The 23825-nt window shown below is 39.0% G+C and overlaps 2 protein-coding genes across 9 annotated transcripts in view; one reads left to right on the top strand and one right to left on the bottom strand.

The window, feature by feature from the left end:
- Nucleotides 1-4837, bottom strand: part of SGTB (small glutamine rich tetratricopeptide repeat co-chaperone beta) — a 42793-nt gene extending 37956 nt beyond the window's left edge. For 2 of the 5 annotated variants that reach the window (XM_072958591.1, XM_072958590.1), the window contains exons 1-2: nt 4650-4836; nt 3236-3357 (exon numbers count right to left, since the gene is read on the bottom strand). In XM_072958591.1, the coding sequence (XP_072814692.1) occupies nt 3236-3335 (100 nt within the window). In that variant the 5' untranslated portion in view covers nt 3336-3357; nt 4650-4836. Of the gene's footprint in view, nt 1-3235; nt 3380-4649 lie in introns of all 5 variants that reach the window. The other 3 variants (XM_031675547.2, XM_031675551.2, XM_015245087.3) reach the window with 3 other exon arrangements.
- An 88-nt stretch (nt 4838-4925) lies between these two features.
- NLN (neurolysin) overlaps nt 4926-23825 on the top strand; it is a 102404-nt gene continuing 83504 nt past the window's right edge. For all 4 annotated transcript variants that reach the window (XR_012071424.1, XM_072958579.1, XM_031675522.2 and 1 more), the window contains exon 1: nt 4926-5150. Coding sequence is in view for 2 of the 4 variants with exons in the window: in XM_072958579.1 (XP_072814680.1) it covers nt 5110-5150 (41 nt within the window). In the remaining 2 variants the exon portion in view is untranslated. The remainder of the gene's footprint in view (nt 5151-23825) is intronic.

Here is a 23825-nt window from a genome sequence, read left to right as displayed (position 1 = left end):
GAGAACAGTATAGTGGAGAGATGGAGGTAAAGGCCTATCTGGAGTGGGTTTAAGAATGAATAGAAGGAGAGAGAGTGCAGAAGCAAGTATAAACTCTTTCAAAGAGTTTCCCATCAAAAGGGAGATCAAAAAGGTAGGCAATGTCTGGGGAGGAGAAGGGGTGGTAGTGTGCCAAGAGTAATCAATGGCTGTTTTTGATGGTTTTAAGAAGGGAGCAATAATGGAAAGTTTATATTCTGATGGAAATGAGCTAGCAGAAGTTGAAAAATTACTGATGTAAGACAAGGAAGGTAAATAATTAGAGTGAGAGCCTGGAGTAGGTGAGACAGGGTGGGATCCAGTCTGCTAGCAGAGGGTACCATTTAGAAAGGACAATGTATATTATCTACGGTGTCTTAGTCAGTCTGGGCTGCTATGACAGAATACCATAGACTGGGTGGCTTATAAACAATAGAAATTTATTTCTCATAGTTCTGGAGGCTGGGAAGTTCAAGATCAAGGTGCTGGCAGATTTGATGGCTGGTGAGGATCTGCTTTCTGGTTCACAGATGACACCTTCTTGATGTGTCCTCACCCAGTACAAAAAAGGGAGCTCTCTGGGGTCTCTTTTACAAGGGGACTAATCCCAATCGTGAGGACCTCACCTCCTAATACCATCACACTGAGCAATAGGTTTCAACATATGAATTTTGGGAGGACACAAATATTTAGTCCATAGTACATGGTAATAGCTAGGCAGGCAGGCAGAATATGTGAGCATAGATGCTGGTGAGTGGGCAGATGGGGCAGGGGGAGTCTGTGGAAGTTGTTTTCTTATTAATTCAGTTTTTCTGGTGAAGAAGCAAGGTCATCAACTAAAAGTGAGTACAAGGGAGGACGTTTGGGGTTTTTAGAAGACAAAAGAAACTGTTAAAGTGGTCATCTAGGAAAGCAAAACTATGAACTTGGAACAGAGGGTAGCATTAAAGGTCCACCTGAGGCTCATGGTCATAAATTCAAACTAGGGCTAGTTAGCAAAGTGGTGTGCTTTGCTTCATCTATACATAATCATGTGGATATGGGTACAGAGTAGGTGGAGAGCTAGATTTAAACAAGGTTGGGTTCTGCAAGAAAGGGAGAGATAAACAAGGTCATGATTTTAATGATCAACCATGGAATTTAAGCTGGGTAGGAAGAGGGGTGTGAAATGGTAAGGGATCAACAGCTCGGAGGTATTGGTAGGGTCAAAGAATTGTTGGGGTAGGGATTCTAGAGGAAGTGGGCTGGACAGGCAGGCAGTAGTGGTCAGGAAGTGAAATGTTTAAGACAGAGATTATGGAGGATAGTGACAAGATCTAGGGAAGAGTTTCTCAATCACAGCAACTACTGGCATATTGTAGTAGACCATTTGTTGTTGTTGGGGGCCAACTTGTGCATTGTAGTATCGTCAGCAGTATCCACGGCCTCTAACAACTAGATGTTAGTAATACCAGCCCTCCAATCGTAACAGTCAAAAATATGTCCAGATATTGCAAAATTGCCCCTCACTGAGAACCACTGGTCCAGGGTATGACAAAGCAAGTAAATGGTTGAGATTACTAGAGGAGAGAAAGTTAAGGAACTGAGTGCTGAGAGAACGGGAAGAATCATGTATGAGTGTACTGCAATTGCCAACAATTACAATAGGAGTAGTGCTAGAGAGACAGTGAACAGGAGCCACAGCAGTCAAAACATGAAGCAGATGTCAGTAGATGACAACAGTTAGGACAGACATAGTCTGATGATAAGGCTCAAAGCTGATAATATACCAGCTTCACCATAGTGGCAAAGCTGGTATTAAAACTCAGGCTCCTCTCCCAGGACTTTTTTAAATGTCTAGAAGGTGGGCAGACATTTTCACATGATTTCATATTCAATTAAATTAGACTCACAGAGTCAAAAATAGGGGTCGGTCAAAAACAACTGGCACCATTTCTGACTGCCATATATAACACACAGCTGAAGGCACACATTTTTGGCTGAATACCATCCTAAAAATAGGACATAACATCTTGGTTTTTTAAAAACTCTCATTTTTCTTTCTGGCCCTTGAAAGTATTTTATGCCTTTAATTACAAAGGAAACATCTTTTATTAAATGATTTCATTGATCTGTTTGCTACCGAGCAACCATACACAGTTTCTTTAGATAACCAATCACCTTTGTCTTCACACAGTCTAACCATCAAGGAGGACAAAAGGACTGATTAAATGGACTGATTGCAATGTTCTCCAACTGTGTGTCACCTGCTCCTCTCACTGCCACCTGGAAAGATATCATCTCACCAGATTGCAAGCAGATTTAGAGCAAATGCCCAATTTTCATCTCCACTTCCTAAAAGCATATTCACAAGGGAACTCCTTGTTGAAATTGATAGACATGTCCCCAAGATGGGAAATTCAAATAGTACTGTTATTTATTAAATTCTCCCAAATGCACTGTCTCATTGTAATAATTAAGTCTTTAGGCCACAAGGAAGCTGGGCTAATCGAACATCCACAAGCCCATCTGCAGAATTCTCTCTTGTTATGGTTCAGCTGAATTTAAATTTTCTAATGCATAAACATGAAGCAGAAACAATGGTGTCAAGGAAACGTGATGCTGTCACCCAAATCCTGCTCAACTTTACAGATTATCGAATCGAATATTTAAAGCCCACATGAAACAAGAGTGAAATCTTCTCTTCCCCAATAGTAAGTCATCAGAGCTTAATAATGATATAATTATTAGACTTTTACATAGTGCTTCTATGATGACTAAAGTGTTTTTCCATATTGATTCTAAACTGGATGTTTTCCTATCAGAAAGAGACAACAAGACCTTCAGAGTAAGAACCAGGATCTAAATCTCAGCTTTGCCACATATTAGCTGTGTTACGTTACTTAATCTATCTAGTTTCACTTACTTATCTGTTAAGTGGGGATCTATTAAGTACTAACAGTCACTGTGGAGAAAAAATTCCATCTAATCTGAATAGCATAGTTCTGACACATAACAGTTGTTCAATAAATAAATAACAGTCCTCTTGTTGTTAATTGAAACAAACAAAACAAGCCTCAGAGAATAAAAACATCATAACCTTATCGTTAGGTCTCTCTCCTTGAAAAAAATCAACAAAATATTCTGATTTTGACATTACAGATCACAGAGTCAGTGTTATAACTAATTTAGTCTTTATTTATACTTATAACACAAGTGAACAGAGAACAGGGCCTACCTTCCAAACTTTCTTGTTCATCTGAAGTATAAGCATCCATCTGACTTTGTTCCCGTAAGAAACGAATAACTGCATAAACCAGGTGCTTGATGGATGACATTTTAAAAGCGTAAACACTATTCCTCAATAAGAAAAAGGAAAACACTGAACTGAGTAATTTTAAAGAATCAGTGAAGATTATAAATAACAAGGATCATAAGCTACATTAAAAGTGAAAAGCAAGGGGGGAGGGTACAGCTCAAGTGGTAGAGTGCATGCTTAGCATTCAGGAGGTCCTGGATTCAATTCCCAGTACTTCCTCCAAGAATAAAATAAGTAAACCTAATTACCTTCTCCAACCAAAAAAAAAAAAAAAAAAAAAAGCAAGAACAAAAACCTGTATTACTTTCACTCCTTCCTCTTTTTAAAGAGTTCTAGAGAAGTATCCATATGGAAATGTATGACATATGTTCATTTATACCCAGTAATATTAGGTTATGTTAAACTTGCAAAAGCAAAGTTTTTCTCAAAACATGTACAACATAAGCTGAGACTCTCATCGAATAGCTTGCTGTGTCTTAACGTTATATATATGGTACAGATCCAGATAAGGCCAGGGGTATAGATACAGTGTAGAAATCCCCCAAAGGCCTTAGTACTAAGTTGAGGGAGATTTCATACTGCTGACTCAGAAGCTGATCCACGCTGAGCATCTTCTTCTATTTCATGAGATTTTTTAAATGTATGCATAATTTGCATTCCACCTACTTTTGAAGGAGAAAATTATGTGAAGAGGAAATATATTAATGAAATGTTGTTCAACCACTGAATGTCAGTTTTAATAAAAATGGCATTTCTATTTAATCAACAGACAATGTCAGAGAATCATTGCCTAAGTGGATGATACTACAAACCGACCAGTGCTCTCTGCAGTAGCTATGCTCTCGTGGACAACCTGGAAGCTCCGGGTCGTGTTCATTCACATGGAATACTATCACATCCAAACAGTGGCGCAGGGCCAGCCGGCATTAATGGCTTATTTCCACTAAATCGCATCATCCATCTGTGCCCCAGGCTCCCTAATTCAAAGCCAGGGTGTGGTACCCACCGCTAGGATGTTTATTATTGGTGTGCTTATTTTAAAGGCGAGTCCAGCCTATAGGCTACGGGGCTGCAAGTACTAAATAAGGCCCCAGGGCAGAAGGGTGAAAAAAGAATGGAAGGGTAGGGGGAAAGGAGTGCGAAGGGGAAATGGAGAAGTCCAACCTCCTCCGGGCTTTTCTCTCTTCCTCTCCCTAGAGCACATCGACCTCCTTCTCCCTCCCTTCGGTACCCCGGCCTCTCCTTGGCCCTGACGGGGTTTGCTGCGGCTGCGTGGTGCAGGCCCAGTCTGGGGCGGCGGGAGACGCACCCTTCCCAGAAGGAAGCCCCTTACCAGGCAAGAGGACGCGAGACGGTGGCAGCGGTCCCGAGGGCGTCCGTAAGCCGGTCCTCCTGCCCCCTGGTCCACGGGCTTGAGCCTGCCTCCGTTTCGCAGCACTGCCAGCGGTGGCCCAAACTTCCCCGGCTCCCAGGCCGCCGCCGCCCCTCAGCCCACCCGGCTGTGCGCTTTGCTCCCGGCTGCTGGGTCTCGCCAGAACCGCCCCCGGGGGCGGTACAAGCCGCGCGGGGCGGGGCGCCGGGCGGGGCGGGGCCGAGGCTCCGGCGGGGGCGGGACCGGGGCTGAAGTGGGCGCGGGCGTGGGGCTGCCGCACGTGGGAGGGCGCGGGCAGAGCCGGCCGCCGCAGCTGCTGTCGCCTCCGCTAGGCCGCCACGCCGCTTCCCGGCGCCCCGCTCCCCCCTCACCAAACCCGAGGACAACGCGCTCGCCGCCGCCGTCGCCTCTCGGCGCTCCCATGATCGCCCAGTGCCTTTCGGCTGTGCGAGGCCTCCACAGGTACCTCCCTTGCGCGGGCTAACCTTGACCGTGGGCAGGGCGGGGTCTTCTGCCCGGTCAGTGCCGGGCGCCCCGGCCCAGCCTTTCACCGCAGCAACCCTACAACGCTCCTGGAACCCTCCCTCCCCATGGCCCGCGTAGTCTACCCCAAAGGACACCTGGCGCGGGAACTTGGGGCCACCTTTCCCTCCTCCGCTCCCTTGGGAGGGCATCCATTCCTCTTTGTTTGGGACTTGCCTCAGCCGCAAGCAGCGAGACTGGTCACAGGCCGGCCCCACACGAATGCAGAAAGATGATCGGGATAAGAAAATCATTTGACTTTCTCCCGCACCCGGAACTGCAGATCTGTCATTAAAAGTGCCAGCAGCTATAGACTTGAATAACAATTTTCATTTGCCCCTCATGCATACCATTGGCTTACAAATCGTTTAACATCCACACACGATAAAGCCGCTATGGTTTTGCTACTTATTTCTGCCCATGCTTTCTAGTTTCCTTTTAATTTAATTCTTCCGCATGAAACAGTCTGCCTCTTGCCGGGGAAAATTGACTTGGCCCAAAATGGAGGAAATGATTGCTTGCACAGGGTTTGGGGCAGCCTCAGCTGCTGATTTGGATTGCTTCCTAGCTCCCTAACCACACCCCTCTGCAATAGACCAGGAGTAAGATGGTGAGAGAATTAAATTCTTAGCACGGATTCGCTGGATGGAGTGGTTTTCGGAAACAATGCCACTACCACCCCGATTCCCAAATTTAGCCTTGAACTGAAAATCCGAATGAAGATCCAACAGAAAAAGGAAAATGTGTGTTTCTTGCTAGATCCTTATAAAACTACTTTAGAACATACCAATCAGCATGTAAGCTTTTTAACAGTTTCCTGTTGTATGCTTCCAGTCATCTGTGGAGCTTTTTGCTGTTCAGTCCTTGTAGTTTTGGTGCATGCAGGAACAATAGAAATCATAAAGAGTTAATGTGATGATTTTGACCATGTTCCAGGATGTCCTTTTAGTCTGCAGGCTACAAGTGATATAGCTGTCAAATGAAGCTAAACCAACAAATGAAGAAATGTATGTCTTCATATAACGCAGGTATAAAAAGAGAATAAATTTCAAATAAGACAGTAGTTCTCAAACTTTTTAGTCTCAGGACCTCTTTACCACTCAAAACTTACTGAAGACTTAAGAGCTTCTGTTTACATGAGTTGTATATTTCCATATTTACCATATTAGAAATGAAACCAGGGAGATTTTTTAAGTATTTATTAGTTTATTTTAAAAACAATAATAAACTCATTACATGCATAAATAACATTTTTAATGGAAAATAACTATTTCCCAAAATGTTTCCAAAAATGTCTGAGAAGAGTGACATGGGTTTTTTTTTTCCTTAGATTTTTTTTTCAGTTTTTTTTAATTGTAATATATACACAAAATTTACCATTTTAATCTTTTTTAAGTGCATAGTTCAGTGGCATGAAGTGCATTCACATTGTTATGTAATCATTACCACTATCTGTCTCTGGAACTTTTTTTATCATCCCAAACTCATTAAACAATAACTCCTAATTATCCCCTCTCTCAATCCTTGGTAACCACTATCCTTTCTGTCTCTATGAATTTGACTATTTTAAGTACTTCATGCTAGTGGAGTCGTACAGTATCTGTTCTTCTGTGACTGTTTTATTTCACTTAGCATAATGTCTTTAAGGTTCATCCATGTTGTAGCATATGTCAGAATTTCCTTCCTTTTTAAGATTGAATAGTATTTCATTGTATGGACATACCACATTTCATTTGTCCACTCATCCATCCTTGGACACTGGATTGTTTCCATCTTTTGGCTATTTTGAATAATACTGCTATGACCATTGATGTGCACATATCTGTTTAAGTCTCTGCTTTCAATTCTCTGTGGTATATACATAGAAAAGGGATTACTGGATCATATGGTAATTCTGTGTTTAATTTTTGAGGAACCACCATACTGTTTTCCACAGCAGCTGTACCATTTTACACTCCATTGACAAAGCACAAGAGTCCTGGTTTTTCTACATCTTCATCAACACTTGTTTTCTGGGTTTTGTTTTGTTTTCTTAAATAAGAATCACCCTTGGAGTAGCATTGTTTTGCACTTTTGTAAAACAAATCTGTGACTTAATGGAAGATAGCTGGATTCTTACAACTGCTTCTGCATTTACTCTGTTGCACTGATTAGTTTTGGATTAAGAAAATGAAGAAAATCCCACCTGTCATATATAGTTGGAAAAAGAGGTGTATTTTAATAGATCTTTTAAGATCATCATGGGTATTCTTTGATATCACATCAAAGTGTGACAAGTGGTAGTTTTTTAAAGGATGATTGCAGCATGAAATATGAAACTATCAATGTACTTTTCCTACTGTGACATTAAAATCCAAAGATCTGTCTTACAGTTTGAGTGATTTTGTAATATCAAACACTGATCATTTCGAAAATAGTCTTCACTGTGTTACACAGATCTTCCTTAATGTTGACACATTTCATTAGACAGTATCAAGCAATCATACTCCTTAATATCATCATCCCATTGCAAAAGTCATCAAATATTAGGAAGCTGGTAAGCTCATGGTGGCAGATACAATTTTTCAAAATTCTAATTTTCATTTGAAAGCTGGCATTTTTTCATTGGTAACAAATACTTTCAGTAGTCTTCCTTGAAGTGACAGGCATGCTTTCTTGAGAGAATCTCTGCCAAGTACTTAAGTCTGAGTAACCGTAGTTTGTCTGCCACTCGTTTTTTTCAAGTACCAATGGTGTTCTGTGAAAAAAGCAGCTATTTCAGCTCAAAGTTCAGTCAGTTGCACAAGTGCTTTTTATTCGGACAGCCAGAGCCCCTGGACAACCATTGTACCCAGGTATGCAGCAGGCGTGCTTTATGGCTACTTTGCCACACATATATATTAAATGGTTGAGATTTAATAAAATTAATAATTTTTACTATCACACCAAGGACATTTTAAAGTGAAGTTGACATTATTTTTAGCCTGAGGGAGTGGCAGTGAAGAACATAGTGACTGCTAGAACAGTTTGGTGCCACTGCCTTGATTTGTTCTAAAGTGCCAACCATTTTATCTACCATTGCTTTTCACCATCAGTGCAGACATCAACCAAGTGAAAAGGTGAATAATGTCTTAGTATTATTACGAAATACTTTCAGCCTCACATACTTACTGAAATAGTCTCAACAACTATTCCCCATACACCCACCCAGGATGGCAGACCACATTTTGAGAACCACTGATATGTGTTATTCATATTCTTTGTTTATGCATGGAAGAAAATAAATGTTAAAAGCCATATAATTATTGCTTTTTTAGACACTAACAATCTACCATAAATATATGAACTATTTTGTTACTTAAGGATATATATTGCCGTTAATCAACTCCTACAGTAGTAGTAGCAGTCATCAACGCGTGGTTCGTGAGTGACTTAATCACAAAATTTCTTTGTTTCAACATCTGTATCTTCCTAAAGGAGTCAATACTTGACAACATGGAAGAACCTCTATGTACTCTTGATATATTTTTCATGTTCCTCTGACACTTGGGAGTTCATTTTAGTGTTATAAGAGTAACTAGGTTTTTGTTCAACTGGCTTATGATTTCTTTTGGGTTTTCCTGTTGGTGGAGCTGCTGTGTACCCCCTCCCCAAAGCCAACTTGGCAGCCAGGATCATTGATGAGGGCTGTTAAGCCAATTACTTGGGAATAAGCAGATGGGGAATCTGGAGACTGGATTTTAGTTGCTGCTTAGGTAGCCTTGTGACCTTAGTTAAATCATCCAATTTCTTGGATTTCTCTCAAATTCCTTATTTTGTAAAATGAAAAGGAATAGACTAAATGATATCTAAGGTTTCTTTCAACTCTTATTGCCACAGAAATTAAATCAGGAGAATGTCCCCTCCTTGAGGCCAGATTGTACAGCATACGAGCCAAGCAAAATCTAATGTGTACTATAGAGTGAGGGATGGATGGCATGGTCAAAGAAATGAGAGAGATGATTCAACAGTATTTTGTCCAATTATATCTAGAATAGCCCTAGTTTCCTCTTTCAACTAGAAAAGGAAGTTTGATTTATAAAGTTATAATAGCAATGCATGTTCTTTGTAGAAAACTTGGAAAATATTGAGAAGCAAAAGAAAATATATACAATCCACCCATCCAGAAGAACCAATTACTAATAGCTTCCAAAATCTTTTCCATGTACAGACATTTTTTAATAAATATGAGATTATATAATCCATTCTATTGTAATTTTTATGTAATATAAACATCCTTCCATACTATAAACACCTATAATGTAGTCTATCTGGGGATGGATGACAATCCAAGTTATGCCTACTGTTGGATGTGTCATCTATTTCCAACTTCATGCTATGCGTAGCAGTGCTTAAATAAACGTTTTTGCTGTTAAATTTTTTCCTAAATCCTTAATTATTTCTTTAGTATGAGTTCTTAGCAATGGAATCTGTACATCAAAAGGTACACACATCTTTCAGGCTTTTGGTACTTACTACGTACCCTTCTTCAAAATGTTTCTACCAAATTATGCTCTTACTAGCAAAATATACAATGTTAGTTTCCTACACCTTTACCAACACCAGGCATTTTAATATTTTTTATCATTACCAATTTAATAAGTGGAAACTCCTCTTATTATAATTTGCATTTACTTATATTATTGAAGGTTTATTTGGTGACTATAATTCCTTAACAAAAATTAAGAACTTGTGATTTAGAAACCAAGAAAGTTGTTTGTTTTCTGATGTGAGAAATTATTTATATGAGAAATATTAGAAAGTTAGACAAATTAAATTACAGTCATTCATAAATGTAATAATGTTTATGTATCTGACTGTAATTAAATAAACTTGAAAATTTCCCACCAAATCCAGTAGCTATATACCCCAAATTTTTAGAACAACAGTGCTAGAAAAAGAAAAATAAACTAATAAAGTTTTTTTAAAGAAGAAAAGGTGTTAAGTTTCAAGTTTCAGATGCTAGACTGAAATTATTTATAAAAATGAATTTTAGAAAGTTGTAAAGGAGGGTTTATTTTTGCTGTTGTTCTGTCGCCTCTTTGGTTAAGAAAAAGCACGGAACTTCCATGGGGAGAAGCACCTAGATTAAAATATGAAGAATGAAGGAAGGTGATGTTTATTGGGTACATATGTGTATGCTAAGCTCTGCGTTAGGAAGACATGTAGCAAAGTCGTCTGGACTAGACAGGTAGGCTGCAATAATTTGGAGCCAGCTTGTCTAAGTTTGAATGCTGGCTTTGCCACTGACTAGCACTGTGATCTCAGGCAGTTACCTAGCTTCTCTTTGTGTGTTTCCTCATCAGTAAATTTGGCTGATTCCTTCACTCACCGAATATTTATTGAGTATTATGTGCCGAACGGTATTCTATCTAGGGATACAGCAATGGACCAAGCAGCCCAGAATCCCTGTGTTCATGGAGCTTACCTTTGAAGAAGAGACAACTAAGGAAAATATAGAGTATGTTAGATGGGGAAATGTGCTAAGGAGCAAAAGTGAAGGAGGAAAGGGTGTACTTAGTATATGTTGGTCAGAACATAATTAAAGATTTGACAGGAAAGCGCTTGCTAAGCTGATGCTGTGCCTCAAATGGTGTATTTGAGAAAGCGGAGAGGGCACTGTGACTAGAATGGAAGAGATCAGACAGGTGAGTAGGGGATGAGACAAGAGAGGGGAAAATTGTACTCACCTATGCTAGAAAACCCTAGTCTCCCTTCTCCTGTGAGTCTCCTTTACTGCTCACACAGTACCTTTCACTTCCAACGCTTCTCATCACCAAGCGTCTGTAGGTTTTTCCCCCACAACATTCTCTGCAACACCAGCTGAGTGTCCTATAACTTAATTCTGCCATTTTTTATCTGGAAATAACATCAGATCCCACAGCTCGAGGAATCAGTCCTGTAAGACTGTTCCCATCCCACTCAAATGCCGGTTGCAAGTCCATGTTGTCACCTGTGCTTCTGACCCATTGGTTATAAATCTGGGGTCCCGACAACCCCATCCTTGGGTTTGATTAATTTACTAGAGCAGTTCACAGGACCCAGGGAAACACTTACATTTACCAGTTTATTAAAGGATATTGTAAGGATATAGATGAACAGCCAGATGAAGAGATGTATAGGGCAAGATCTGGGAGGATCCCAAGCGTGGGAGCCTGTGGAGCTGGGGTGTGTCATCCTGTGGGTATGGATATGTTCACTGACCTGGAAGCTCTCCAAACTCCATACTGTTGGAATTTTGTGGAGGCTTCACCAGGTAGGCATGATGAGGGTGGGGGGTGGCAGGGCTGAAAATGCCCAGCTTTTAATTATGGCTTGGTCTTTCCATTGACCAGCTCCCATCCAGGAGCCCACTCAGGGTCACATCAGTAGAACAAAAGGCACTCTTATCACCCAGGAAACTATAAGGATTTCAGGAGTCCTGTGTCAGGAACCAAGGTCAGAGACCAACTATTGGAACAAAATATGTTCCTGGTGCTCTTATCACTTGGGAAATTACAAGGGTTTTAGGAGCTCTGTGCCAGAAACTAAAGGCAGAGGCCACTGTATATATATATTTTTTATTAACTCATATCACCTTTTTAAGATTGAGAGATAACAAATATAGAGCACTTTGAGCATTGCCTGGCTTAATCAATTACTATTGCCACAAGAATGCTGTATAATAAATAAATCTCAGTAGAGTACAATGATAAATATTTTTCAGATCTACATGTTTGTTAACGTAGTTTTTCTGATCTTGGCTGGGCTCATTCTGCACCTCCAATCAGCCGTGCGTTGTGTAGGCAGCTCTGCTGATCTTGGCTGAGCTCTCGTACGTGTTTGAGGCTCTAGGGTGGCCAAAGCTCTGGCCGCTTGGCTCTCTTTCACATCATCGCCCTTCCTCCAGGAGGCCGCCTAGCTTGTTCTGTTGGCGGTGGCAGGATTCCATGAGTGTGGGACTATACAAAGCCTTCCTAAGGCCACGGTTGAGCATTGGAACACCCTCAACTTGCCACATTTTACCAGCCAGAGCAAGTCCTAAGGCCAGCCCAGATTTAAAAAATAAGGAAATAGACCCTGTTTTTGATGAGGGGGACAGCAAACTCAAATTAACAGAAGGCATAGATACATAGAAGGATGGAGAACAGAGGCCATTTTAGCAGTTAGTCCACAATAGCACCTAAAAGCTCAATAAATATTAGCTGTTATTTTTATATTTGTGAGTTGCCTAGTTGTATTTCGGAGGTTTTCAAATTGAGATTATTCATTTGTAAGAGCCTTTTGTAGATGTTGCAAATTTTTTTTTGTCTTTGAATTTTGAGGTGGACTGTTACTGCTTTTTGGTTTTTTGCCCTACAAAAGTTTAAATTTTTACTGCAATAGGGCATATCATTCTTTTTTCCTTTATGACTTCTCCCTCTGGTCTCATGCCCTACCCCAAGATTATGTTTTTTAAATCAGCTAGATTTCTTCTGTTATATTTCATTTTTCGCTATTAAACCCTTTCTCTGTCATGAAGACTGACTTTTTTTTGAAAGAAATTTTCTAATTATTATGCCAAACAAAAAGAAAATCAACACAGAAGCTGCAGTAAGTATAAGAGAAAGTTCAGCCTATAAAATACAGGTTTCTGATTCACCGTAGCTCAGTTTGGAAGACTTGTCCTATTTCACCTACTCTGAGATTATCTACACCTCCTACATAGCATTCAGAAGGTACCCTCTTATTTCCCAACCACATTTAGCTGGTATCTTTGATACCTATTTTTTTTCTCTGCCTCATGTCGTAGTCAGAATTGTAGTGACTGAAATAATCACAGCTTTCAGGTGAAGCCTGCTTGCTGCAATGCGTAACATCTATACAATAAGGGCTACATTGTTAGAGCTTATTGTTCTAATACTGAAGATTTTACATATATACAACTTTATGGTTTTCACAGGAATTCTTTTCTGCCAAGGCACAACAGAGAAACACGAATTATTTATGTAAAAATGAAGTAGGTGACTGATACTAGATTCCAGCTACCAATTGAACAGATTTTTTTTTTGGAGAACTCATATTCAGACACTTTTTCATTTTACAGATATTTATTGAGCACCTGTTATGTTATTGTTTAATTTCAATTTCAATGCCACCTTATCCCAAACTAAATTTACAGCCTTCCCTTAACAATCTGCTCTTTTGCCGTTGTTTTCTGTCTCACTGAACGTTACTGTTTACCCGAGTCAGAAGCCTCAAAGCTGTTCCTGGCCTTTTCCTCTCTCTGCTTTTTCCATCAACTGCCAAGTCTTCAAATTCTTTCTCTTTTCTCTATTTGTGGTACCACCACTATAATCTAAATCTTCATCATGAGTCCCAGCCTCAAGTTTTGCTTCCCCCTAGTACACTTTCCTTATGAAAACAGGGATCCTTATGAAATGCAAATGTGATGTGTCACACTCCAGTTTAAAATTCTTCTTTTGATTGCCATTAATCTTAGGAAAAAATCAAAACTCGTTCACATGGTTTATAAATCCCTACACAGAATCCCTACACATTCTGACCTTGACTTAGCTCTCCCAGCTTCTCTCACTCCATGAACTCAGGGTTTCAGCCGGAGTCCATATCCTCATCTCCTGGCCTTAAATTTACACATGTTAATCCCTCACTTGGAGCATTCTTCTCTTCCCCTATCTTTACACAGCCTGGCTAATACCTGTCATTCATCTTAAAAGTTGTTGTAAAATATTGTACATAAAATGTCTTGTATCTATATATTTAAAAGAATAGAACAAAGGTATCTATATATCCAAAAAGATATTTCTAGTATCTTTGAAGGCTCTTGTGAGCCCCTTTCCAACCATATCTCTCCTCTTCATCCCAGAGATAATCCGTGTCCTGAATTTACATTTATCATCCTCTTGCTTTTCTTTAAAATGTAACCACAAATGTATGTTTCCCAAAACAATATATGGTTTAGATTCACATGCTGAAACTAATTTGACATGGCTGTGGTTCATTTTTATGGTTGTAAGATCTTTCACTGTATGGCCATTCCAAAATTTATTCTCCATTTTCTTGTCAATGAATATTTGGGTTGCTCCCAGTTGTTTGCTGTTATAAGCAGTACTGCTGTGAATATTCTTGTAATCTCTCCTGATATATGTTCAAGGGTATACACCTACGAAAAATTGCTGGGTTTGTAGGATTTATATACATTCTCAACTTTACCAAATGATGTCCAGTCCTTTTCCAAAGTGGCGATCCTAATTTACTCCCTTTCCCTGTGTAGCATTAATGAGTAGCCATTGATCCTCTGTCCTTTGCAATTCCTGGTGTTGTCAGATCTTTTACCAATCCAATGGCTGTAAAATGGTACATCTTGGTTTTTCTATGCATTACCGTTGTTACTGATGAGTTTGAGTATGTTTTCATGTTCATTTGCGATTTGTATTTTATGCCTGTTTGTGTCTTTTGTCCATTTTCCTATTTGGTTGTTTATTTTTTTCATATTGAATTTAAGTACTGTTTATATATTCTAGATACATTTCATTTGATTTCCATTCAGAAATGCATATTTATAGTGTATTTTGCCTGTGCCTGCCACTGCACTGAACTCCTGCTAAATCTGATTCCTCTGACAGCTACAAGGACTTTCATAGCACACATATTATTATTAATAGTGTTTGTCTTCCTCACTAGTTCACAAGTTTTCTGAGATCAGGAGCCAATTTTTTGGTGGTTGTTCATGTCTGTACCTCAGCACTTAGCATGGAGTTGTTCCTAGAGTAGTTACTTAACAAATGTATTTTTTGAGTGGCTGGATAAAAAGATGTTATCTGTGATAATAACTGAAAATTCAGCATTCATTCCTGATGTTTAAGGAGTAAGGCCTAGATTTGGCATTTTTATATTGACAATGACAGGTATAACTTTCAGTAGAAAGTAAATATTTCAAATCCTGTATGAAATAGCTCACTGTGAATTTCTTTATGTGAAAAAAAAAAGTTGCCAGAGGAAATGACTATGTCTTAAGTATTAATTTATACCTAGTTGTGTAATAAAAATTACAGAGTAGAGTAATATGCAGTAGGAAGCTAACTTAACCAACAGATTTATAGGAATTTTGTGTATATACAAGGTATACGAGGCAAAAGAGAAACCATATATTAAAAGACATGATCTTTGTCATATTCCCTTGTCATCACTGGGAGCATTCAAATAGTGACTTGGTACCCCCACAGACCTAGTTGGGAGATCTATAGAGTAGCAGTCTAATTAATGAATCCTCTATATGTTAATATATGTTAATATATTAATATAATGTATATTATCTCTTATATGTTAATATGTTATATTAATATATTATAATATATATTATCTCATATATTACAACCTGGATACGGAAGAAACTGGAGGAGGCGTCAGGCTCTGAATTACTGGGTCAGAAGGAACCAAGCTGAGAAAGAATAGAAGGTGAACTTCTCATGAGTGGGCCTTGGGCCAGCTCAGGGCAGGGAAACCAGACTCTCTGGACTAGTATGATGTGGGAGTTATTTGAGACTGGGAAAGTACATAACTTCGCGCAGAGCATAATCCTAAGGAAAGCAGAAATACTTGTTAGTCACACCAAGAAGGTAATGACATGCAGCCTGCCCTACCCAGCAGAAAAAGTACCCAGAAGAACCCAAAAAAGCCATGATGATGAATTCATATCCTGAAAACACATCTCTGTGCCATCAGAACTGTACTCCCATAACTGCACCGAAGTAGCTAAAGGGAAGTGAAAACAAGGAAACGTTCTCGGAATGGCGAAAAAGACCCAAGGCTGCTCAGTAAGGTGTGTAGCAGCTCATCAAAAATGTTTTTAATGACTTTGAAAAATTGTGAAGTTACAGAAATGGTAGTAGTAGAATGTGGCTGAAACATATGTGTAACTTGTAAATCTTCATTCAGTCATGCCACAAATATTAACTGAATGCAGTTACTATATGCCAGGGACTGTGCTAAATATCACGAGGATGGATGTAAAACAAACTCAGACCCTGTTTGCAAGGCACCTAGGCTGCTATTATTTGTTTGTTCAAATTTACTTTTACTCCCCTCTTTACCATAATTAATGTTTGATTGCTTACTTAAAAATATACCTTACAGTTAATAAAAAGAAAAGTATATTAGGCAAAAAATTTTTAAACCGTTAGGGTCAGTCTAGTCGTTTTAACTGGGTTCAGAATTTTGCTGTGAGCTTTCTAGCAATAAAGGCAAAGGGAAAACATATTGTTAAAAATGATCAGGAACAAAGTTTTTCCTGGTACTGTTTGTGAGATAAATTTATCATGTAGATGCATTGTATAGAGGAAACTGAGTAAATGCAATGAATAATAGTCGCAAGAACACTTACTTGATAAATGCAGAAGTAGACTTTATAAAGGATATTTCTTATTCTGACTTTTCTTAAAAGGCCAAGGCAGTACAGGCTACTTAGGGTGATAAGGTACATACATAAGTAATTAGAATACAAGCTAGAGGTGATAATTATCACAGAGAGTAACAGAGAAACTGATACGGGAGCTCGGGGTGCAAGAGATGACTTTCAGGATAAAAGGGAGGGGTGAGGTCGTAACTGCAGGATGGAAGGCTTTGGACATGTGAAGATCAGGGGAGTGGATTTTCAGACTATTTACCCAAGTTTAGAAATAAGCACACTGAGTAAGTTCAATGTCCAAGGCAAACATGCTAGAAATTAATGAAATGACTCCAAGAAGGAAAATGCTACACCTTAAACTTATGTAATCTTATATGTGAATTATACCTCAATAAAGCCTGAAAAAAAAAAAACCCTCAAATCTCAGTATGTAAAGATTTACACAAAAAAAAAAAAAAAAGAAAAGAGGATGTGCAAACCATATAGCTTAGAATAGCTTTAGAGGCAGATCTAGTTTCAAATGCTTGTGTAATCTAAGTCCCAGTTTCTTCAAACCTAATATAGAGATAATATTAACCATCTCTCATAATTTTTGTAGGGATTGCAGCAACTAATGTATGTGAGAACGTCTAGCATGGCGCTTGATACCAAGTTAAGTACATAGTGACATAGTTTCCTCCCTTCCATTCAAGGTAGAAGAAAAATGTAGTCCTGAGGACTTGTACAATTAAGAACTGAGTACAGATCTTCTTTAACTTATGGTGTGCTTATGCCACGATAAACCCATCATAAGTTGAAAATAAGTCAAAATGCATTTAATACACCTAACTTAACCAAACATCGTAACCAAACCTAGCCTGCCTTAAGTGTTCTCAGAACACTTAGCCTACAGTGGGGCAAAGTCACCTGACACAAAGCCTATTTTAGAATAGTGTTGAACTCCTCATGTAATTTATTGAGTATGGTACTGAAAGTAAAAAAACCGAACAGTTGTGTGGGTATGGAGTGATAGTAAGTGTATCATTTGTTCACCCTCGTGATCGCCTGGCTGACTGGGAGCTGTAGCTTGCTGCTGCCGCCCAGCATCATAGCAGGGGATCGTCCCGGGTATCACTAGCCCAGGAAAAGATGAAATTAACAATTTGAAGTATGGCTTCTAGAAGGTGCATATAGCTTTTGCATTATAAAGCCGAAAATTCTTAGGTTTAGCAATTATCGGTGGAGGACACTCTGTATTTGTGGCTACTGAAGCTCACGAATGCTTTATCAGTGACTGGGGGAAGATAGAAGTGACCTACTGATGAAATTTTTAGGTGACTCTAAGTGAAGGGGAAACAATTAAAGTTCCAGAGGCTCTCAGCTCGCTGCAACACCATTCTAGTAAGGAGGAGATTCTTAGGAGTATCAAATATGAAGTCTCATATTTAAGCTACACACATCACCTGCCTGAGAACAGGATGCTGGAAGAGCAGCACGTGGGAAAAACTAGAAACTTGAGTTGTTTTCCGGTTCAGTGTGAATTAGCAGCTTGATGTGGCTGCCAAAGAACAAGGGAGGAAAGAGCCACTGATCAGATGACACTTTAATCCTTGGGTGTTAGTTGCCAGATGCAGTGGATACTTCTCAGTCCTGACTTTGCTTGGTGTCCTTGTGACATTTACACTGTTGGCCAGACATTCTTTTTTTTTTTTTCTAATTTAGTTTAATTTTTTATTGAAGTATAGTTGCTTTATAATGTTAAGTTAGTTTCAGGTGTATGGCAAAGTGATTCAGTTTCACATGTTTATATAAATCTTTTCTTTTTCAGATCCTTTTTTTTTTTTTAATAGATTGTTGCAAGATAGTTCCCTGTGCTATACAGTAGGCCTTTGTTGGTTATCTATCTTATATATGTTAATCCCAGACTCCTCTAACTTATCCCTACCCCCTTCCCCTGTGGTAACCATAAGTTTGTTTTATATGCATGTGAGTCTGTTTCTGTTTTGCAAATAAGTTCATTCATATCATATTTTGGATTTCACATGTAAGTGGTATCTTATGATATTTGTCTTCCTCTGCCTGACTTACTTCACTTAGTGTGATAATCTCTAGGCCCATCCGTGTTGCTGCAAATGGCATTCTTTCATTCTTTTTTGTGGCTGAAATGTATATGTATGTGTGTGTGTGTGTGTGTGTGTATCTACCACAACTTCTTTATCCAGTCATCTTTCAGTGGACATTTAGGTTGTTTCCATGTCTTGGCTATTGAACATAGTGCTGCTATGAACACTGGGGTGCATGTATCTTTTCAAATTAGAGTTTTCTCTGGATATATAACCAGGAGTGGGATTGCTGGATCATATGGTAGTCTATTTGTAGTTTTTTAAGGAACCTCCGTACTGATCTCCATAGTGGCTGCACCAATTTACATTTGTACCAACAGACACATTTGCTCAACTTCTAGAGAAATAAATTCCTAATTTTCCTCTATTATGAGCATTCCTCAAATTTCTTTCAAGCTTCCTTTTCCTGACACTTGCCTCTCAAGCTTTGGTTTTTCTCAAGTGTCTATTCGGTCTCTTTTCTGTCCCCTTTCCTTGAGCTGACATACGTACATGCTGAAGTCTGTTCCACACACCCTCCTGTCTGAAACCTTCCCTCAGCCCACCTAGCATGCTCTTTTCCTTTCCCTACTGTTCCAGACTTCCCCGGTGTTCTTATCTACATACTGTCCTTAGATGCCCCACTTTATTCTAAGAATTGTACACACCTGAAGACATCTGCATCTGTGTCACCTACCTGGAGCCCGCCCTCTCCTTGCCTCCAGGTTCATATATCCAGTTGCCAGATCACCACACTTCTACACCCTGGCATATCTCACAGGCACTGAAAAATCGACATGGCCCAAACTTACCTAGTAATGTTTCTCCAAACCTGACCTTGTTCTTGCACTTTCTGTTTGTTTCAGTATTGCTGTGTTTATCAGTAGTAGTACCACCACCATCTCACACAAATTAGAAACTTCGGCATCCCATCTTTCATAAAGTCCTGCCAGTTTTACTTCTTGGGCATTTCTTGAATCCATGGTTCCCTCTCCCACTTCAGCTACCGCTTTTAATTCTAGTTGTGCATCTGAATTATTGAAGCCTCCTAAAGGATCTCCATTGCCTCCTAAATTTGACTTTCCGCACTTCCCCTCTGAGTGCCTGGCTAAAACATAGATCTTACCCTCTCACTCAGGGCTTCCCATGACTTACCATACAAAGTTTAAGGTCACCAGAATGACATAAGTAGCCCAAGGAATTTTGTTTGTCATCCTCTCCAGCCATGTCTCTTCTCTAATTTCCATTTCTAACTTCCAAATTGGTTGTAATTCTTGGAATACACTGCCAGTGATTGAAAATGGCTCTTTGCTAGTCCTGTCTTCTATCCCAGGCTTGCTCTTTACACCTCTCCACACACCCCACCGCCTCCTTTCCTAGGTAATTCCTATTCATGCTCCCTCTCCAGGAAACTTGCTCTGACTCCCCAGTCTGAGTGTTGTTTCTCTGTCCAACTGTAGCTTCTTGTATGTAACTCTGTAGTTGCATTTACACCACTATATTGTTGTTATCTTTGGTACACAGAAAATCAGTAAGTATCTGCTCCACTAACTCTAATGTGTTTTTCTGCCATATTAGCCGGTAAGCTCCTCGAAGCCTTATTCATCTTTTCCCTTTAGCAAGTAGCCCTGTGCTCACTTTCTCCTGAATTCCAAATGCCTACTATGCATCTCTCCTTGGATGTCTTCCTGGCCTTAGGAACTCAGTGTGTCTAAAATTGAATGTATGTAAAGTTCCTGTTCACCCAAACCCTCCCACTCTCCCCACCAAAAAAAGAAAAAAGAAACATTCTAATCTGCTTTTCCTCCTGAACCCTTTGGCTGTCACTGCCATCCACACAAAGCAGAAACATGGTCATCATCATAGCCTCCCCCTCTCCTCCCACCTTCATCTCACCAGGTCTTACTGGGTTGCTATCGAAGGGACTCTCAATCTAGATGACCTCCAGTTCTGAAATGCTATTATTCTGTTGGTAAGCAACAGCTTGGCTGATACAAAATAATAGAACATTTTTAGGTTGAAAGAGGCAGCTTAGTAAATAGCTAATATTTCAGACTCTGGATTAAGATCGCCTTGTTCACATGCTGGATCTACCACTTAACTTAGTTGTGTGACTTTGGCATGATTAACTCAACCTCTCTATCCCTCAGTTTCTTCATCTATAGACTGCCAATTAAATGAGATAATGCATAAAAGCACTTAGTGCAGTACGTGGACATAATTAGCACTTCATAAGTGCGTGAACAACTCTGCCTTATATTCAAGTAGATGCTTTCCCTGCTTTCACTGTGACTTGCAAATCTAAAGGACTTAAGGCTGGTCTTTCATCTTCGTTAGGAAATGTTTTGAAAACCTGTCTTTTATCTTTTATTGGTGAGGAAGATTAGCCTTTTGATATGTAGGCAAAGAATTTGAAATCATTTTTGTCATCTTAAAGTAAAATCTGCTAAGTATGCTTATGTACTGTAGAAATGCAAGGCATCGGTGTTTTCCTCTCTCACCATAGTCTGTGGATTTACTCACTCCTTACATAAGTTAATGACAGTTGTCTTCTGGGGGTTGCTGTGCCAGACCAGCGGGAGTACTGGGACACAGCAAGGATCTTCACAGAGCCATATAGGCTGCGCCTTGTGATTTTGTCTCTGTCTGTCTCTCAGTAAGGACAAGAGAGAATAAAGAAAAGTAGCAGACATTGATGAGGTATTAGATTAAAAGCTGTGGACAACTTGAAGAGAACGGCAGAACTGCCACAGTGATTAGTGTGACTGGTGATACAGTATAGTGCTTAATAGCACTGACTCCAGAGCTGGACTGCCTGCGTTACCACTTCTAGCTGTGTGACCTTGGGTAAGTTATTTGACCTCTCTGTGCCTCAGTTTCATCATTTCTGATAGTAGAGATAGTAATAGAGTCTATATCGCAGTGTTTTTAGTATATGTAAAGCCACACCTGCTGTGTAAATGGCTCACACTGTTATTATTGATGGTAGCTGTGGTGGTGGTTGGCAGTGGCCAAACAGCAGCTAGAGGCTTATTCATAACTAGCTGAAGTATTTGATAGCTGTGCTTAAAGTTGTCAGCCTCAAGGTTTAGAATCTAGAAAGCAGAATCACTTTGAATCTTCTTTTATAATCCATTTATCGCAGAACATTCACTGTCTTTGCAATAAAGTTAAATGCTTAAGCACAGGCCTTTAGTTAATTATTTGTGATTTAGCATCACTGAGTTTCATCCTAAATTATAGGACTTGAACTAGCTGGTTTCTTAGACCCCTTTCAACTGTGAATTTATGAAATCTTCATTTTTTGATTAAATATTTTTATTCTCACTTGTGCTCTAGTTTCCCCTTGGGGTTGGCTCCACTTATGATCCCTTTTAATATGCTTGTCAGCATGAGTGTTGTCTTAATGTTGAGTTTGTATGTTTTTTAAACCACATATCTGAATTTAGAATAGCAACTGGAGCTAAGCACATGAACAGTTATTTTTTCTACTTTTTATTATGTAAATTTTCAATCATAAATAAAAGTTAAGAAATTAGTATAATGAACCTCCCCATTAGCAAGCTTCAAAATTGTCAGCTCACGACTCTTTTCATATACCTCTCCATCCACTAATTATTTTGAAACATATGCCCAACATTATATTACTTGAATCATAAGTATAATCGTAAGTATTTCCATCTATAGTTCTAAGAGATAAATTCTTTTTCCAAAAATACATAATCACAGCACCATTGTCACATGTAAAAATAATAAACACCTATTTGTGGTTGAACCAGTCTTTAAAAAGAAAAGCAAACGAGATATTAGCCAGGCCTAGGATGAGGATTTAGGCGTCATCATTTTTTTTTTTTAATTTTTATTTTTTTAGGGAAGGGAGGTAATTAGTTTTATTTATTTATTTTGACAGAGGTATTGGGGATTGAACCAAGGAACTCGTGCATGCTAAGCAGGCACTCTACTGCTGGGCTATACCCTCCCCCAGGCATCATCATTCACTCAACAAAATATCCACATGTCAATGACCCAAAAAAAAAAAAAAAAAAAGCCTGAGTGTTAAATAATGTACTGAGGAGAGAAGTCTCTCCTGAATAATTTACTAAGAATTTCAATTCTAGAAAGTATGCCCCAAACACCAATTAAATGTGCCAGAAGCAATTTATTCATCCTCCTAGAGAAAAATAAAAGCAGAATGTCTTTTTTTGAGTTGTGGTTTTCCATGTATGTGGTAGGCGCTTTACTTATGAATTATTAAAGAAGCCTTGATTTCATTTGTGACACAGCACTTGATTTTAGATGTTCTGTGGTCTCTGGTGGCTTTACTTAATCCAGTCAAATGACTTAATAAGAAGAGTCATTTTTTTCATGTCCATTTATAATAAATTTGTTTTAAAAACTGTAATTATAAAACTACTTGTCCTGTACAGAAAGTTAGGAGAAAATCAATTAGACTACTATCTTCTTCTGCTTCTTATTTTTCAGAACCTGAGATTTTCTATTTCATTCTTTATAACCTTAGTAATATGAGCCTTTTCTAAAAGTTGTTTTTTACAGCAGAAATATTATAAATATTTCTAGTGTCACATAGTTCTTCACTTGACCTTAAGCAGTTTCTAACATTTTAAATTTTCATTCCTATTTGTTGGAAAAGATGGCTTTGAATAGTCCTTTTCATTTATTTACAGTGAAATTTGGAAACAGCTTATTTCCATTACATTCCAAAATCTAAAATAAAATTGCCTTTTTTTAAAATGGATCACTAACATTTTAAAAAAGAGTTGAAAGTAAGTCATTTATTCCTAGAGGAGCCTTTGTATGATATAATTAGTCCTACCTTTAAGCCTTATCTATAGAGGAAGTTGTACACAACTGAGATTGTATGTGGCACTGTTTCCAAAATAGTATGTTTTCATGATATAAGCCCAAGATTGGACCATTTCTGTTGCACTGATCATTTTAGTCTTCAAATTTAAATGCTACATTTTTGAGTACAGAAAAATGGATGGCACAATGAAAGTGGGTAATCCTTTTAACTTTATCAGATGCTGGAGACTTCTCAGAATAAAGGCCACTGGAATATCTCCATGTTTAGGGTAGTTCTGCTCTGAACTCAAAATATTTGGAGCTGAG

The sequence above is a fragment of the Vicugna pacos genome, chromosome 3 (assembly GCF_048564905.1).
Source record: "Vicugna pacos chromosome 3, VicPac4, whole genome shotgun sequence".
Lineage (NCBI taxonomy): Eukaryota > Metazoa > Chordata > Mammalia > Artiodactyla > Camelidae > Vicugna > Vicugna pacos.
This window is presented reverse-complemented; position numbering and strand designations above follow the sequence as displayed.